The following is an 18,751-nucleotide window of genomic DNA, read 5'->3' as shown; positions in this document are numbered from 1 at the left end:
TCAAAGCCCTGGCAGGGCCTAGCATTGAATATGGCCACCAAAGAGCAACAGAAATGGTAACTGCCACCAGTTGAATATTGCGGGCAATAGCAATAAAATGATTTATTTATTTAGTCGAATTTCTAGTCCATCCAGAAGAGCCCAGAATGGGTTACAAGTTTACAACTGGAACGCCCTTCCGGAGTCTGTTATAGGGGAAAACACCCTCCAGGGATTCAAGACAAAGTTGGACAAGTTCCTGCTAAACTAGAACGTACACAGGTGAGGCTGGACTCATTTAGAGCACTGGTCTTTGACCTGGGGCCTGCCGCGTGAGCGGACTGCTGGGTACGATGGACCACTGGTCTGACCCAGCAGCGGCAATTCTTATGTTCTTATATACCCAGTAGAAGGTTTAGCAACCAGTTTACAACTTCACATATTGTATAGCAGATATACAGAACAACAGATTAAAAGGATCAAGAGCAGTAGTAGAAATGCCTATGTACATGTTTGGATACTGAGCACCGTAGCATGGCAAACGATGAGCACCAAGGATGCAAAATATGATATACAGAACAACAGATTAAAGGGAAGAACAGCAGTAGAAGGATAATCTTATGAACTGCCTGGAGGAATGAATACAAGAATTGGAGGCTGAGCACAGTAGCATGGCAAATGATAGGCCTTATAAGTAAAACAGCTAGAAATACAATACATTTAAAGTATAGGACAATTGTAGGCATTCTTGGTATAGGGAGATAGATCTTGTATAGTTTAGCACCGTGGGCGCCTAGATACTTAGGGCTCCTTTTACTAAGGTGTGCTAGTGTTTTTAGCGCGCACTAGCCGAAAAATTACCGCCTGCTTAAAAGGAAGCGGTAGCTAGCATGCAGGGCAATTTAGCGTGCGCTATTCCGCGCCTAAGGCCCTAACGCACCTTTGTAAAAGCAGCCCTTAGTTACACCTGTAAGTCAAGTGGAGGTCACATTCATGTGGCAGCAAAAATTTGCTGGAGTAAACATAGAGGTTAAGGGTGTGTTTAAGAGAGTCGGATAAAAAGTTAGGTTTTTATTGCTTTCCTAATGTTTAGTAAGCCTGTCAGTGTCTAATGGTTGGTGGGATTGCGTTCCATAATATGGGTAGGAAGGGTGAGTAGGAATGTTTGCGATGGGGTGGACAATCTCTCAGCTTGTGATCGCAGGGGTTGGTTGGGGATGTAGATTGTTAAGTTTTATTGCCATGTAGGATGGGACCATTCTGTCAAAGGATTTGAAAGCTAGTGTAAGAGCTTTAAAGATGCAACGTTTCTAGATGGGTAGTCAGTGTACAGTAGCCAGAGATGGAGAGATGGGATCGTGAAAAGACAGGTTCTTCAAAAGGCAAACTGCTGCATTTTGTACACGTTGCAATCTTGGAAGGTTCATTGCAGATAGTCCAACTAGCAGTAGTCCATGCGTGATAAAACATAGGCCTAGAGCAGTTGGGTGAATTCTCCTGAGAAGTATGGATGAATTTTCCGTAGCTGGTACAGGTAGTAGAAGGAGGTTGCTACTACCTGTAAGACAAGACTCGTTAGCGATAGGTCTGCATCTAGGGTGATTCCAAGGCTGCATACTTGATCCTTAGCTTTGAGGGTCATATTGTCCCAGAAGACTGGGCGAAGGTGGGTGCAGTTTTCCTTGTGAAAACACAAGGGTATCTGCAATTTCAATTGCGAGGGTGTCATTGAGGACCATGAGAGCACTACCGGATTTGTGAATCAGTTCTGGATGCATGTAGTTGAAGTTTGTTCGCTGTCGTCCAGTCTTTGATTTCGGAAAGGCAGCCTTGTAGTTTTTTTATTTGGGTGTCCCTGGTCATACCTAGTGGGAGGTAGAGAAAAACATTTCTTACCCCCTTACACCTAAGTGGCTTGCAAAGTACAATCATAGAATTAGGACATACATACAATAACATACAAGAATATAAATCTACATAAAAATTGTCTTCATTCACTGTAATACCTCCACATACAATAATGTCAATGTTTTCATAAAGTATTAATATTCATTCATTTAAACGGTCTCTAAAAAAGTAGTTTTCAGTTCAAAAGTTTTTATTGTGTTTTTATAACAGCAAGAAAAACAGTAGAATAAATTGACTGTTCAACCATGTATCATCATATATTAACTAGGCAGCCTAGAGATCTTAATTAAACGTTGTAAGCTAAACAATTAGACCAGTCCAAATCATGTTGTATCACAATAGTCCCTCAAGGGCTGCCAGGTAGAGCGGAACATGGTCAAAGAACCTTTCTTGACTGTGGCCACCCGCTCGTATTTAGCTATTACACATACTGAGTTCCACCATGAATGTTAGCAAGGCTGGATTTTTCCAGTTGTTTAGGATAGTTTTAATTGTGATCTGAAATGGGGGATTGTAGACCATACTTCCATGATATTATTATGTCCAGAGTTAGCTTCTAAGAAATATTTATGATTTTGCAAATTGCGTCCCATATTTGAGTTTTCAACACTTTCTTGAACTTTTGTAAATCCGGTAGTGCTCTCATGGTCCTCAATGACACCCTCGCAATTGAAATTGCAGATACCCTTGGGTTTTCATAGTGCACTTGTGAAAACTAATTTAGTGAGTTGTATTGCCCCTTCCGATCTTAAAGATCTAGAAGGCCGATAGAGCGTTATTACTTGTGTTAGATACTAGGGAATACCAACACAAGAATTGAAAAAAAAACAAAAACGATTCGAAATTTGACAGGCAACCAATAGAGTTTTTGTAACCATGGGATAACATGTACAAATTTATTTCCACCACAAATCAAATGTGCTGAAGCATTTTGAATCATCTGCAAGGCCTTACATTGTGAAGATGCAATCCCTAAAAAGAGTACATTGCAATAATCCAACTTTGTAATAATTATGGTCTGCACCACCATCATGATGATGGGTATTTTAAGGCTGGGAACATATATTTCTGCTTAGCATTTTTCTAATAGCATCTTTTACTTCCTTGTTTCTTAGGTTATAGATGATAGGGTTCAAGAGGGGGGTGACCACACAGTAGAAGACAGACACCACTTTGTCTAAGTTATTGGAGTAGCTTGCTTTGGGTCTTACATACATATATATAATAGAACCGTAGAAGATGCTGACTACAGTGAGGTGGGAAGCACAGGTGTTGAAAGCCTTCTGCCTTCCTAGGGCAGAAGGTATTCTCAGTATGGTGGTGATGATAAACACGTAGGAGACCATTGTCTGCAGGAATGAGCACAATATGACGACCCAGGAGAATGTGAAGAATATCATTTCACTGACATATGGATCGGTGCAAGACAGCTTCAGAACTGGTGATAAATCACAGAAGAAATGGTTAATGATGTTAGGTCCGCAAAAAGACAGGTAGGTTGTGGAGACTGTCAGCGGCAAAGGCGCCAGGAAGCCACTGACCCAGGAACCAACAGCCAGTTGCCTGCAAACCCTGCCGGTCATAATGGCAGGGTAACGCAAGGGGTTACATATGGCTAAATAACGATCATATGCCATAACGGCTAGGAGAACACACTCTGTTGTCCCCAGAGCAAAAAAGAAATAGAGCTGACAAATGCATCCTGTGAAAGAAATAGTTTCGTTTTCTGCCAGGAAGTCTTCCAGCATCTTGGGTACAGTGACAGTGGTATACCAGATCTCCATAAAGGAGAAGTTGGACAGGAAGAGGTACATGGGAGTATGGAGGCGTGGCTCAGTCCTTACTGTGGTAATTATGATGATGTTTGCGGTCACTGTTAATGTGTACATACCCAAAAAAAGCATAAAAAGGGGCTTCTCTGTCCTGGCTGGAAATCCTACAAAAATGAAGATGGTCAAAGATCCACTGAAATTTCCCATCCGTTTGCACTGCTTGAGCTGAGGAAACAAGCACTGAAATATTATCACAACGGTTTCTTTTTTTATGCTAAACAATTATGCTATTGTAGTTACCGTATTTTTTGTTCCATAAGACAATTTTTCCACCCCAAAAAGTGGGTGGAACATAAGAACATAAGCATTGCCTCTGCCGGGTCAGACCAGGGGTCCATCGTGCCCAGCAATCCGCTTCCGCGGCGGCCCCCCAGGTCCGTGACCTGTAAGTGGTCCTTTACCTAAATTGTTTATTCTCTATTCATTTAGTACCTGTATAGTTACCCTCTATCTGTACCCTTCAATCCCCTTCTCCTTCAGGAAGTCATCCAATCCCTTTTTGAAGCCCAATATTGTACTCTGCCCTATCACCTCCTCTGGGAGCGCATTCCAGGTGTCCACCATCCTCTGAGAGAAAAATAACGTCCTAGCATTCATTTTGAATCTGTCTCCTTTCAATTTTTCTGAATGCCCTCTTGTTTTTATTGGCCCAGATAGTCTGAAGAATCTGTCCTTCTCCACCTTCTCTATGCCTTTCATGATTTTATAAGTCTCTATCATGTCCCCTCTAAGTCTCCGCTTTTCCAGGGTAAAGAGCCCCAGCTTCTCCAACCTTTCAGCATATGAAAGGTTTTCCATACCCTTTATCATCCTTGTCGCTCTTCTCTGGAAAAGTGGGCGCATCTTATGGAGCAAATATAATTTTTTAAACCTCCCCCCAACACCTTTTTTAAAATGCCAGTGGTCGAGCACAGTCTCGCCATGAGCTTTCTGAGCTCCTGCTACACGGCTGCCTCCTTTGTTGCTGCAGAGTGGTGAATAAGGCAGGAGCGTGAGCTTATCACTTCCTGCCTGGTCCTACGCCACTCCATGAATGGCTGCCATCAGTTCTCGTGCATCACGAAAACTGATGACAGCTTTTCACGGAACGGCGTGGGACCAGGTAGGAAGCGAAAAGCTTGCGCTCCTGCCTTATTCGCTACTGTGCAACAACAAAGGAGGCAGCCATCCAGCAGGAGCAAGGAAAGCACCTGGTGATACCATGCTGGACCACCAGCATTTTAAAAAAGATATGGGGCAGGGGACTGTGGGCTGCCTACCATCAGAATCGCAAGACCACCAACATGTAGAGGAGGAAAAACCAAGAAAACAAATTCTGAACCAAATTTTTTTTATTTTTTTCCCCCTCTACACGTAGGTGCGTCTTATGGTCAGGTGCATCTTATAGACCGAAAAATAAAGGTAACTCCAAGGTGATAATATCATTGTTTCTTTTAAACAAGCATTTATTTATTCAGTTTTCTATAGCGCTCTCCCAGGGGAGCTCAGTTCAATTTACACAAATTTATTCAGGTACTCAAGCATTTTTCCATCTGTCTCGGCGGGCTCACAATCTTTTTAATGTACTTGGGGCAATGACATCATCAATAAAGAGGTCCATACTTTTTTTGTGGGTGTCCTTTTATTTTTACACTGTAGCATATGGTTCCTACACTGTAGGTACATATATGTATTTTTAATTTATTATTATTATTTCATGGATAAAATTGAGAGTTTTCATTTAACATGTACTAATTAACTAAGGTCACCCTGATTAAAGAATTTAAATCACAGGGGAGTTATCGATAAGACATATCCAACATTAGGAGACAATCATTTTTCTGAAGGAGCAGAAGAGCTTTCTCTTTCCTCTTGCTATCTTCTTTTGTCACCCCCTCAATTCTTTCCCTCTCACCTCTAGTCTATTTTTCATAGTTTATAATGAAAATTAGATTAAATGTTAAACATAAGATTCAAAGCGTTTTACAATTAAAATAATACATGAAAATTAAAAGAAAGGGGGAATTAATATAAAAAAAACAAACAGGCTTATCACCGACCAAACTAACGCAACACAAGGTAGGATAGTAAAGAGGAGGAGAGAACTACATTTTTGAAAATAAAGAAGACAAAAAAGAAAACAAAAACCATCTTCTACCCTTCATTCTGCTCTCAGCTTCTCACATAACTCCACCTTTAGCTTCAACCTCTCACACTGAAGTAAGTTTTGCACCTAATCAAAATGTAGTTATGTCTTCCCTTGCCTTTCTTTGTCTTCAAGAGAAATGCTTATTACCATCAGTTAATGTATTGCATTTTCATGCTCTTTTGTCTTCTAAATAACTTTAACATCATCACAAGCTATTCCTTCCTTTCTGAACATACTACCAAGAGCCATATCTATTACCAGCTTCTTAGGAGACACTCAGTGAATCATCTCATCACTGCAGTCAAGTCAATATTCAGTTACATGATCTCTCTTTTGTCAATGTTGTTGCAACCATGTATACTTTGGAGGAAAGGCGGGGAAGGGGAGATATGATAGAGACGCTTAAATACCTACGTGATGTAAATGCGCATGAGTCAAATCTCTTTTGAAAGCTCTGGAATGAGAGGACAAAGGATGAGGTGAGAGGCTCAGGAGTAATCTGAGAAAATACTTTTTTTACAGAAAGGGTGGCAGATGTGTGAAGAGTCTCCTGAAAGAGGTGGTGGAGACAGAGACTGTGGATTCAAGAAAGCCTGGGATAGGGACGTGGGATCTCTTAGAGAGAGGAAGAGATAATGGTTATTGTGGATGGGCCTTTATCTGCCATCATGTTTCTATGTAAGCTATCCGTCTATTCCTGCATGCACAAGTGCCTTCAGTCTACACTCTACAGGCATTTCAGGCAGGCAAAATGAATTCTTGGTTGTGAACCATTATTTCTCAGGCTCAATCTTATTTGTCTTTTAGGAAGTTGCTGAAAACTGATTTTTTGGGTAAATTTGTAAATTAATATTCTAACTCAATGTAAAGTTATAATTCTGATTTTTCCAGAATGTACTTCCATATTAATTTTATTTTTCACTGTTTGTACAGTCCTCTTTGTTGTGAACCGCTTAGAACTATGTGGTGTGGCGGTATATAAGAATAAAGTTATTATTACAAGTTTTCATTAGTTCCTTTCTCTTTTCCTAAAACATGGCAGGGGAGTATGTGGTGCAGTGGTTAGAGCTACAGCCTCAACATTCTGAAGTTGTGGGTTCAAACCCATGCTGCTCCTTGTGACCCTAGGCAAGTCACTTAATCCCCCCCTTGCCCCAGGTACATTAGATAGAATGTGAACCCACCAGAATAGATAGGGGAAAAAGTTTGAGTATCTGAATGCAAACCACTTAGGCATAAGTGGTATATAAATGCTAAGAATAAATAAGATGTATTATGCTGGGTTAGACCAAAGGTTCATGGAACCCATCATAAGTATTCCTTAAACCATAGATTTGCAACAGGCAGTAAAAACGGTCAAATTAGATGGGAAATGCAGTCTCTGGTCAGTCTCTGTGGTGCAATCGTTTAGCGCGTTCAGCTGTTAATCACCAAGAGACAGTAGCTCTTCTTTTGATGGACTATTGGTCTGACCACTATTCTTATAAATATTTTTTCACTCAGAGAATAGTTAAGCAGTGGCTTCCCCCATGTCTTTCGCAATAACAGACTATGGACTTTTCCTCCAGGAAATTGTCCAAACCTTTCTTAAAACCAGCTACGCTATCCGTTCTTACTACAACCTCTGACAATGCATTCCAGAGCTTAAGTACATAAGTACATAAGTACATAAGTACATAAGTAGTCGCCTCCGCCGGGGCAGACCAGAGGTCCATCCAGCCCAGCGGTCCGCTCACGCGGCGGCCCATCAGGCATATTGCCTGGTCAGCGGTCCCTGACTAATTTTATTGCCTACCTCTACAGTTATCTCTAAACCTTCCACTGCTCTTATCTGTACCCCTCAATCCCTTTGTCTTCCAGGAACCTATCCAGGTCTTCCTTGAAACCCTGTACTGTGCTATTTCCTATCACGGCCTCCGGAAGGGTGTTCCATGTGTCCACCACCCTCTGTGTGAAAAAGTACTTCCTTGCGTTTGTTTTAAACCTGTCCCCCTTCAATTTCATCGAGTGACCCCTTGTTCTTGTGGTTTCTTTCAAATTGAAAAATCTGTCTTTGTCAACCTTTTCGATGCCCCTCAGGATCTTGAAGGTCTCTATCATATCTCCTCTGAGTCTCCCTGGAAAAGCGGAGACTCAGAGGAGATATGATAGAGACCTTCAAGATCCTGAGGGGCATCGAAAAGGTTGACAAAGACAGATTTTTCAATTTGAAAGAAACCACAAGAACAAGGGGTCACTCGATGAAATTGAAGGGGGACAGGTTTAAAACAAACGCAAGGAAGTACTTTTTCACACAGAGGGTGGTGGACACATGGAACACCCTTCCGGAGGCCGTGATAGGAAATAGCACAGTACAGGGTTTCAAGGAAGACCTGGATAGGTTCCTGGAAGACAAAGGGATTGAGGGGTACAGATAAGAGCAGTGGAAGGTTTAGAGATAACTGTAGAGGTAGGCAATAAAATTAGTCAGGGACCGCTGACCAGGCAATATGCCTGATGGGCCGCCGCGTGAGCGGACCGCTGGGCTGGATGGACCTCTGGTCTGCCCCGGCGGAGGCGACTACTTATGTACTTATGTACTTATGTACTTATGTACTTAAGCTCTGGAATGCATTGTCAGAGGTTGTAGTAAGAACGGATAGCGTAGCTGGTTTTAAGAAAGGTTTGGACAATTTCCTGGAGGAAAAGTCCATAGTCTGTTATTGCGAAAGACATGGGGGAAGCCACTGCTTGCCCTGGATAGGTAGCATGGAATATTGCTACTCTTTGGGATTCTAGAATCTTATTACTCTCAGGGATTCCGGAATCTTGCTATTCCTTGGGATTCTGTATGGAATGTTGCTACTCCTTGACTTTTGGCCAGGTACTAGGGACCTGGAATGGCCATCATGAGAACAGGCTACTGGGCTTGATGGACCATTGGTCTGACCCAGTAAGGCTATTCTTATGTTCATCCGTTGCTTTATGTTTTCTAGTTTCTCTCATTTATTATGGTGATAATAATTACACAGGAGTCATTCCTCAGTAAGTGCAGGGCAACCAGAAATGTCCAAAGAGTGTACTCCTCAATAGTCTATTTCAGTGGTCTCAAACTCAAAGCCTTTGCAGGGCCACATTTTGGATTTGTAGGTACTTGGGAGGGCCTCAGAAAAAATAGTTACTGTCTTATTAAAGAAATGACAATTTTGCATGAGGTAAAACTCTTTATAGTTTCTAAATCTTTCCTTTTGGCTAAGTCTTAATAATACTATTGTCATTTATAGCTAAAGAGACATATGACCAAGAAACTGTTTTATTTTACTTTTGTGATTATGATACATATACCGAGGGCCTCAAAATAGTACCTGGTGGGCCGCATGTGGCCCCCGGGCAGCGTGTTTGAGACCACTGGTCTATTTGGTTCTATAGCTCATTTCTGTGGTTTAATCTTAGAACCATTTACACTGGAAGAGCGGAACCTCAACAAATTCTTCATTTTATTACTATGAATTTGACTGAGATTCACTAAAGAACTTTCTTCAGCTAGACTTACAGCACAATGGTAGAGTCACACTCACCTATTATCTCCAGTGACAAAATCACCTTTCTTTTATCTTCCCTTTCAATGGAAATGCTTATACGGCTTCAGAAGTAAGCAAATATTCAGACGGTTTTCTCTGTTTTGACAAAGCTTAGCTGTCTTCTCAGAGCCTTCCATCCTGGAAATAGACTTTACTTCTGGCCTAATCCCTCCAGCTTCCTCCTCAGGCATTCTAAACCGTGAACTCTGTGATTTTATGTGTCTGAAGCCGGAAGCTAGCATTCCGGCCCATCCCATTTCCAGGACTCTGCACCAAAGAGCTTTCAATTTCCCAAGCGGATCATGTAAAGTCCAGAGGATTAGGATTCTGTTCCCTGGGGCTGGCTGCTTAAACTCACTGTGGGCCCACGTGGCTTACTGAAATGTAATCCAGCCCTCTGACAGGCTGATCGCAGACAGGCCCATTCTTTTTGTTTGTGTATTTTAGCTTTTATCCTGTATTTCCCCTGAGTTTCTGTGTGTTTTTAGGGCAGCTTTCTTTATGTCATCCATCATTTAAAATGTGTCTTGTTTGCCTCAGGAGTTTAGGTGCAGTAGTTATCATCCCATCCCTGGAGGGCTTACAGTCTAAGTTGATACCTGAGGCATTGAGAGTTTCTGTGTTATAATAAGTGTCAGTTTAAAACCAAGTAATGCAAGGTAAATACTTCAAACTTGTGTCCTTTTCTCTGGCTTCTTGACAAATTACTACTACTATTTATTATTTCTATAGTGCTGTACATTTTAACATGCAATAGACAGTCCCTTCTCAGAAGAGCTTACAATCTAATTTAGATAAAACATTTCAGGGTTGGGGAGATTATGGTAGAGGAAATGATACAGTTCTTTTATTTACTAAATTTCTGGGTAATCAGTGATTGTACATTGATGTAATACTGTACTTAATGATGCCAGCAGTGGCTTCGTAAGGCTGAACAGCACCTGGGGAGGTGGCACCCCTCCCCCCCACCACCACGTGCATGAGCCCTTCCCTTTCCCTATACCTTTTTAGCTTCTCCGGTATGAGCAGCATACCCACGTTGGTGTCAGCTCACACTTTGATGTCATTTCCTAGGTGCGGGTCCTGGAAGTGATGTCAGAAAGTGCCAATACCAATGTGGACAGCAACCTCGTGCTGGGGAAGTATAAAAGATACTGGGGAAGGCAAGGGGTGCACGCATGCAACAAGGAAAGGAGCAGGGGGCAGAGAGGAGGCGGGGTGCCACGCCCTTAGGAAAACCATTGTGGTATTCAGCCTATGCCTACTAGGTCTGTCCCCAGAGCAGTGCACAAACCAGAATCAGATACACTAGAAACAGCTCACTTTAAATCTCAAGCTGACAATTTTGAGGACATTTCTTCTTTGACCTCTAGAGCAGATTTGCCTGTTCCACAACACACACACAGCTCTAGCTTGGTTCCCAGCAGTCACGTGCAGGCTGAAACTAAAACCAGCAGGAAAGCCTTTGCACCTGAGGGTTTGGGGTATGGCTGCAAGCTTTTACTCCAGAGAGCAGAACAGCTAGGGAGGCAGGGGGGAAAGAGGGAGCAGCAAGGAAGGCAGGAATGCTCAGAGGCTGAGTTCTAGATGGCAGTGAACAGTCAGAATGCATGGACCTGGTAGAGGCTGATTCAGAGCAACTGAATCCAGTGCACCAGGATTTTCAAGCCATAGATCTGGAGCTGTATCCTGAACTGCCTAATGGGGCCCTCCCATTGGAAGTCTGTTGCACTAAAGGCAAGTTAACTAAACTACCTAATTTGAACTGGATATTTTTTGGATAAACTTGCTGTATGTTTTGCTGAGTAATCCCGAGAAAGGTGTGGTGCTTGGTGTTACCTGATTGAACTTTAAAAGAACTGTTTTTTTGGGTTTTTTTCTCTTTCCTTCTGGGTGGGGGAAGGACAGTTAGTAGTCCCAGGAAGTGGGGACTGCACTGTGTTTTTCTGTGATAGGTTTGAGGGAATAAATTTTGCATATTGAGACTACAAAGACCACACTCCCTGGCCAGCAAGTCATATGCTGTGGTCTAGTACCATAGCACTAGTGCAGACTGAGTGATCTGATCAGCCCAAGAAACTGTTTTGGATAAATTCAAAGAGTTGCTTTAGAGATAAGCTGTGGCGGCTTTGAGAAGCCAGAACTGTGAATTTTGAATATTGAGAGACTCAGGAAAAAAGAGTTTCAATGAACTTTATTGAACAGCAATAACACAAGGACTGAAAAAAAAAAAGATTTTTCTTTTTTTGGTGACATGGTGTGCACTGGTAAAAGGACCATATTTTATGTGCTTGGAACATTCTTTTCCTTTTGAACCTTGGACTGTTTAAACCTGGATACAAGAAGGCCAGTTTAAATGTATATTTTTGCCTGAATAAACTAGGTCCTTGCTTTATAAAACATACTTACCTGGTATTTTCCTGCACTTGCCTTTTCTTTTCCTTGTGCAGCACACAGCGGCTCACAAGAGTTTTCTCTTGTCACTGGCGCCCTAGGACCCATTGCCCTGAGGCTGTTGGTGACACCATGCCTAGGGCGGACCTCACCCCTTTACTACGCCATTGGATGCCAGATTTATATTTTTGCTGGTTTTGTACAGCTTGACTCTTTTGTGCACCGCTATGATCTGTAAAGATCAACAGTCTATAAATATTTTTTATGTTGTTATGGGTCCGGTTGGATTTTTACCACTGTATTTTTTATCATTGTACTTTTTTCATTGAATTTTCATGTTTTTATGTCAGTGTACAATAAATTATCTCCAGAACATCTGTATCCACAGTTTTTTTTTTTTGTTTTTGTTTTCATCGGTACAGCTTTCAGTGCCAAATTCCCAAACACCTTTGTTATACTTTTGAACTTTGTGCCTTATATGAAAATACATTTTCGGATAGGCTGGGGAGGGCATCGGTAGGATGGTTTAGAAAGGCTGGAGTGAGCTCAGATGGCAACTCCAGTAGCTAGAACCTAATAACAGTGCCAGGCAGACTTCTACAGCAGAAATATCAACGAAAAAAATAGACTGTTGGGCAGACTGGATGGACCACACGGGTCTTTATCTGCTGTCATTTACTATGTTACTATGGACAAAATATATTGTTATGGTAACAAAATACCTACCTGTTGATGTTCAGATCATGGGAGGTAGGCTGACTAGCTCCCGTGGTCAGTACTGACCATGGCTAATCAATGCTGGGCCATTTCTGGTGTCCGGCATTAAACATCTCAGGTTTTTATTTTTTGCCAGCGTAAACTTAACTGCCCAAGTCGATATTCAAGGCTGGTTAGTTAAATTTATAGTGGCCAAAGAGAGGATGCTATTTGAATTGCCTGGTTTGGCCAGTAAAATTGACTGGTCAGCACTGATACTTTCAAGTTAGCTCAGCCTCAGTGCTCAAAAGGCTTCATGGGTGAGGTGGGGGGGTGGGGGGGGGGGCTTTTACCGATTACTGTAGCAGGCACTGAAAATCCTATGCAAAGGAATCATTAAAAAAAAAAAAAAAATCCAAAAAACAGAAAAGTCAATTTCTTAGTTCAGTCCATGAGGTGTCATAGTGTTAAACTTGAAAATGATTCTCTATTCACTTTGTAAAAGCAGTTTATCCAGATCTCCTCCTCTCTATGAGGGACGCTATATACTTAAAAACTAATCCTCAGACCTATGATGTTTATCTATAGAATGTATACTAAAGGTTTATCTCTGACACTCATGTTCCAGGATGTCTCTGTTTCGTGGTTTTGTCTATATATATTAAATTACTTAGGCACATGGCTACAACCTACTGGAATAGCCGACTAAATCAATCCTCCTCAATCAGACACAGAAGATCCCACTCACTTTTCTCTCACCCATCATCCAAAGATGTCAAACGAAAAAAACTTTATGACAACCTAATAGCCTCCAAAGCAGCTAAACTGGACAGATAAATCACTACTCTGTTATCTTCGACTTCAGACTACAAAGCCTTCAGGAGAGATATTAAAACCATACTCTTCAAAAAACACATAAAACCTATCCAGCACCACCAATCCCAACCCAATATCTAACACTCTATTTACCCTTAGATCTCTCTAATACTCTTTTATCTATCAAACGTTATCTAAAACCCATAATTTCACCCTATTCTTATCTCCTAAAGACCTCCACTTCCCTTTGGTAACTCTTTATCCAATGTTTATTACCTTAAAAAATTCTATGTCATCGCTTTTAATTTGAATGTAATTCTTGTTTTTAGTTTGAATGTAATCCGCCTTGAACCGCTAGGTAATGGCGGAATAGAAATCACTAATGTAATGTAATGTAATATATCACTCCTGCACTTTTTCTTCTTCCATGCATACATCACTCAAGCAAGGTGACCATCATCTCAGTTGTCTAATGTACCAACAGTGGAACCAGCTCCCTTTAAATTTAAAAATGAGGCCTGAGCCTGATACATTTTGGAAATATTGTGAAGCATTGTTTTTTTGTTCCAATTTTTACTGTTTGATTTGGTTGGTTGGTTTGTTCTTAAATATATGTTTTGCACTATTTATTTTATAATGATATTCAACAACTTGGAAAGGCAGTATAACTACAACTTACTATTTCTATGGTGCTACCAGATGCAAACAGTGCTGTACATTAAGGGCCTGATTCTGTATAGGACGCCAGTCTCAGCACCTACCTAAGCAGGCTGAGAATCACACACTGGTATCCCATACAGAATTGTGCCAGTACTAATAGACAAATGCCTAACCCTGCCTAAACTGCCCAATTCTGTAACTGGTGCCCTTAGTGATCTGGCCAATCGGAGTCTTAGGCCATTCCCAGTGCATCTCAGAATGCACTGGGAAGGAGATCTAAGATTCTGGTTGGCCCAGGTGCCTAAGGCATCTCCTATAGGAGGGGCCTTGGGTGCCTGGGCCAATCAGGGTCTTAGTCCCTTCCTGGTGCATACCAGGATGCACCAGGAAGGGGAAGGTCTGCCATTCTGAAGAGCAGGCTGCTGGCCAGAGGGAGTAGGCATCCCTCCAGTCAGCCTTACTGAAAAAGGTCTGGGGGGGTCCAGGTGGACTTTAGTGGGTCATGTGTTTGGGGGTATGCTGGCAGAAGAGATCCTCATGCTGGGAATGTTGGATGGTGCCAGCAGAAAGGATTGGGTATCCCTCTTGCCAGGGGTTGTTTCAGGGGTTCTGGCAGGAGGGAGTGGGGTTCTGGCAGGAGAGAGTGGGCATCTCCTGCCGGGGGACTTCATGGGGAGTTCAGGATTGGCAGCAGGAGGGATTGGGCATCCCTCCTGTCACAGACAGTGTCAGTGGGTTCAGGGGTGGTGGTGGAAGGGAGTTGGCATCCCTGCTGCTGGCTGACGCAGTAAGGTTTGGTGATTCCCTGCCGCAGCTGATCAGGGCAGGGAGACTTCCTTGCCACAATCAGTGGCAACATCTATTTGAAACGTAGGCCACCATTTCAATGGCCTACATATCAGGCACCTATCACAACCCTAGGGAGATGCCTAGGGCCACTTAAGCTCTCCCCAAACCATTTCTGAGCAAAACCATGCCCTCGTCCAGTCTTGGGAGAGCTTAAGCATCCCTAGGTGCCTCCCTGCACCCGCAACAGATGTCCACAGTGTAAGTGGCCTGCCTCTGGGTTTTTAAAAATTTTTTAGAAAATGTGCATCCTGATTGGCTGCCTACAATTGGGAGATCGTTTATAGAATTTGTGCCTAAATGTACAAGAATGTCAAATAAACAAGTAAATATATATTTAATTACACCCAGTAACGTAGTAAGGGGGGGCGATCTGCCCCGGGCACATCTTGCTAAGGGCATGGCAACCTCTTCCTCTCTACCCCCACACTCCTCTCCTTGCCATGTGCACCCGTTGCCTTCCCCTGTACCCTTTTTACTTCCCCGGCCTGACGTTGCTGCTCACGTCGGCATCGGCACTCTCTCTAATGTCACTTCCGGGATCCAGGCCTAGGAAGTGACGTCAAAGGGTGAGCCAACACTGACGTGGGCATGCTGTTCACGTCGAAGTTTAAAAAGGTATTGGAAAAGGGAAGGGGGTACGCGTGTGGTGGGGGGATGGGGAAGAAGGTATCTCATCCTTACTAAGCCTCTGTTTACACCCTGTAAAAAATGAGAGTACAACAGAAAAGTGAGGGGCAAGAGGGCAAAAATGATCTTTCTATCACTTCAAATATTTTTAGAGCAAATGATAATGGCTTTTCTTCTTAACTCTATCATTGGCCCAAAAAAAAAAACCTCCTTTTACTCATTAATGTCACTTCACTTGATGTGTAGCGTAGATTGTCCTCAGCTCCAGAAATGATGCCATCTGACCGGGAATTGAAAGTTTGTCCCGGTTTACACTGTTTCAGACTGCCAAGGAAGTTTTGTCAGTAAATGTCCCATCTTCAGTCCCCTGATGCAGCCGTTTTTTGTTCGGCAAAACAAGGTCCCTTGTCGGGCGTTAAAGGAGTGCTTTTGGAAAGTGAGCACGTATCAGAGGGTTTTTGAAAACCAGCAACAACTTCAAACGAGCTCAGATAAGTGACCGGCAAGCACAAACTATTGGCGTCCTGTTATACCTTTGTGATTGATGGCAGCTGCTATAGTGCAGTTGGTTTTTGTCTGTGATAAGCATTTGGGAGGGCCAAGGTCCTCCACCCTATCCCCGGCAAAATTGTGTGGCAGCTTTAATTTTAAATGATTGAGCAGCCACCGCACAGCATCAAGAAGTAGGCCTGCCCCCGGAAGTCTTCATTCTACTTCCGGGGGCAGGCCTGCTCCTTGAAGCTGCTTGGCAGCAGCTGCCCGATCATTTTATGTTAAACCCTGGGAGTCGGGAGTGCGGGCAGGCACCAGTTTTTGGGGAGGCCATGGCCCCTGGTTCCGATGCCTATGGCGATAAGAATCTGCCAGCTATACTTTGCCCAGTGTAAATCACCGCAGTTAATATGTTTGAGGCTTTTTTTCTCCACTTAATATAAAGTTTTCCTTAATCACTCGGAGCAAGGCCTTCAGGGTGAAAAAAATGAAATTATTTCATAAAATAAGGTAAGAGCATTTGGAAGTGCATTTAGGGAAAGATATCTGCCCTCTGTCTCCAGAGCTGATTTTCAGTACAGTTGACAAAATACAGAAAGAAGATAATGCATTATTAATAAATAACTCATGGGGGAAAAAAAATCAAAGAACTCAACTGAAATACTTGGTTAACTAATTTCTTTCTGCCATTCTTAAATTATCTTTAGTTTATAATCTCCTCACCGTCTCTTTTCACTTTGTTATTGCTGCTAGGTTATCAATTTGTCTATGCTGCTAGTTAAATGATTTCTTTCTGCCATTCTTAAATTGTCTTTAGTTTATAATCTTTTGTAAACCGCGTAGAACATGGCTGCGCGGTTAAGAAGCACTATGTTATGTTATCTTTAACCTCAGTGCTTTCTTGTCTGAACAACAAATAAAAAGTAGTGCAATAGCAGTTTTATGGAATGTATCAAAGCCAAATAGGAAGAAAAAAACCAATTAAACAGAGGAACTGAAGTGATAATATAAATATGACAAAACATCCCCAATAAAAATATTATACTACCAAGCTATATATGGCGGAGTAAAGGGGGGGGTTCACTCTAGGCGCCATGTTCCATTCTCCTATCCACCACCCCCCCACACCCCTTCCTGAACCCCCTGCCTTGTGCTTACACTCCTTCCCTTCCCTCATACATTTTTAATTTTCCTGGTACGAGCAGCATCACAAACTCGCTGCCCACATCGGTTCCGGCTCTCTCTGATGTCACTTCCGGGTCCTGCTCCCAGGAAGTGATGTCAGAGGGTGAACAGATACTACGTGGGCAGCAGGTTCGTGATGCTGCTTGCGCCAGGAAAATTGAAGAGATACAAGGGAAGGGGGGCGTACGCGGTCATGGCAGGGGGCTCAGGAAGCAGCAGGGTGGGCAGGAAAGAGGGCAAGGGAGGGGCACCACTCACCCTCGCTATGCCACTGAATCTATATCTCCTCTAGAAAAGAGACACACAGGGAGGAAAAGCCTCAGCAGCCACAAGAGGAACTCCCCGTCGTGGCTATGGAGAAGAAGCTCAATTACTGGCTTTTCTTAACGATCATCGGCAAAAAAAGAAAGCCTTTTACTCATTCACCTCACTTCTCTTTAAAAATGTTCAATTAAAAAAGTACAAATACTTATCTGTGTATCAGTTCCAAGCACCAACAGGGTGTCTCTCAGTTGCATTTTCTCTTTGTGCTATAAATATCACTCTGTATTGCTCTCTCTCTATATATATACTGCTTAATCTCTATTGAAGCCAATTTACTAATTAACTCATGTTAGGCTTTTCTTATAGAATTTCCCCTGTTCTTTCTTTGTACCTATTTTTACAATCTAAGTTTTTGTATCTGAGGCAGTGGGGGGTTAAGTGATTTACACAAAGTCACAAGGAGCTGCCTTGGGAATTGAACCCACTTCCCCAAGTTCTTAGCCCACTGCACTAAAAAGTCCAAAATTCAGCAATTTGGGTCCTATACAACCAGCGCTCTGTACAGCCCACTGGTTACCAGTCAAAAAGCGCTGCATCATCAAAGCCTTGGTTAGGACCCACAAGAGATTCCACCAAAAAAACCCTGCCTACATAGCACCCAAGCTGCACACATACACCCCTAACTGCCCCCTCCGATCCAAAGCAGAACAAAGTCTCAGCATTCCCGCAGGGAGATCCCTCCGGAAGAGCACAGGGCATAAATGCTCCTACAGTCATTTCCTCCCTCAGCTACTCACAAAGATAAGGTCACTAGACTCACTAATGTCCTTCCGTAGAGCAATAAAGACCTATTCCAATAATAGGGCCTCAATTGAACAACTTCCTCAATTTACTCTTTGCTATGACTAGTCTGGACTCTCGAATAGTTCTGTAATTGTCTAAATGTAACCTAATTATTGTCATGACTATTCTGTTCTTAAATTGATTGTGAATGTCAAATTGTAAACCGTTCTGAGCTTCTGGGAGAACGGGATAAAAATCGAAATAAATAAATAATTATTAGGCTACTTCTCCACTCCATCAGAACAGTGATCAGATAGTTCTTTTACACATATTAAGGGAGGCTTTTATGGTACCTGTTGTAATGTTACTTTCCACAGAACAATATCAGGGAGAATAAGATGGAGCTAAATAAATAACAAACCAAACATGACCTTAATTCCACAGTTTTCCTTATATCTCAACAACTCTCTACAAAAGTCATCAACAACTCAAGACGTGGGCATTCTTTAACAGTACAAATAAATAGAAAGGTCACATTATTTATTTTCCCTATCATTAGGCACAAGGTCACGTTATCT

General features: G+C 42.4%; 1 protein-coding gene across 2 annotated transcripts; it reads right to left on the bottom strand.

Moving 5' to 3' along the window:
* Positions 1 to 1,699: 1,699 nt before the first annotated feature.
* Positions 1,700 to 9,663, bottom strand: LOC117350169 (olfactory receptor 6-like). 2 transcript variants are annotated; one of them, XM_033924227.1, is made up of 2 exons: positions 9,405 to 9,663; positions 1,700 to 3,884 (listed from the first exon to the last, which is right to left on the bottom strand). In XM_033924227.1, the coding sequence occupies exon 2, from the start codon at positions 3,864 to 3,866 to the stop codon at positions 2,934 to 2,936; it is 933 nt and encodes a 310-aa protein (XP_033780118.1). In that variant the 5' UTR covers positions 3,867 to 3,884; positions 9,405 to 9,663; the 3' UTR covers positions 1,700 to 2,933. The 2 variants fall into 2 exon arrangements, with proteins under 2 accessions (XP_033780118.1, XP_033780120.1); XM_033924229.1 differs by having other exon boundaries at positions 1,700 to 3,823.
* Between the last annotated feature and the right edge of the window lie 9,088 nt (positions 9,664 to 18,751).

Source organism: Geotrypetes seraphini, chromosome 16 (assembly GCF_902459505.1).
Source record: "Geotrypetes seraphini chromosome 16, aGeoSer1.1, whole genome shotgun sequence".
NCBI classification, from domain to species: Eukaryota; Metazoa; Chordata; class Amphibia; order Gymnophiona; family Dermophiidae; genus Geotrypetes; species Geotrypetes seraphini.
The sequence above is the reverse complement of the archived record's forward strand: the minus strand, read 5'-3'. Positions and strand labels throughout refer to the sequence as shown.

Excerpts from the sequence above, each read along its gene's own strand:
- LOC117350169 (XM_033924227.1), bottom strand. The coding sequence starts at position 3,866 with ATGGGAAATTTCAGTGGATCTTTGACCATCTTCATTTTTGTAGGATTT.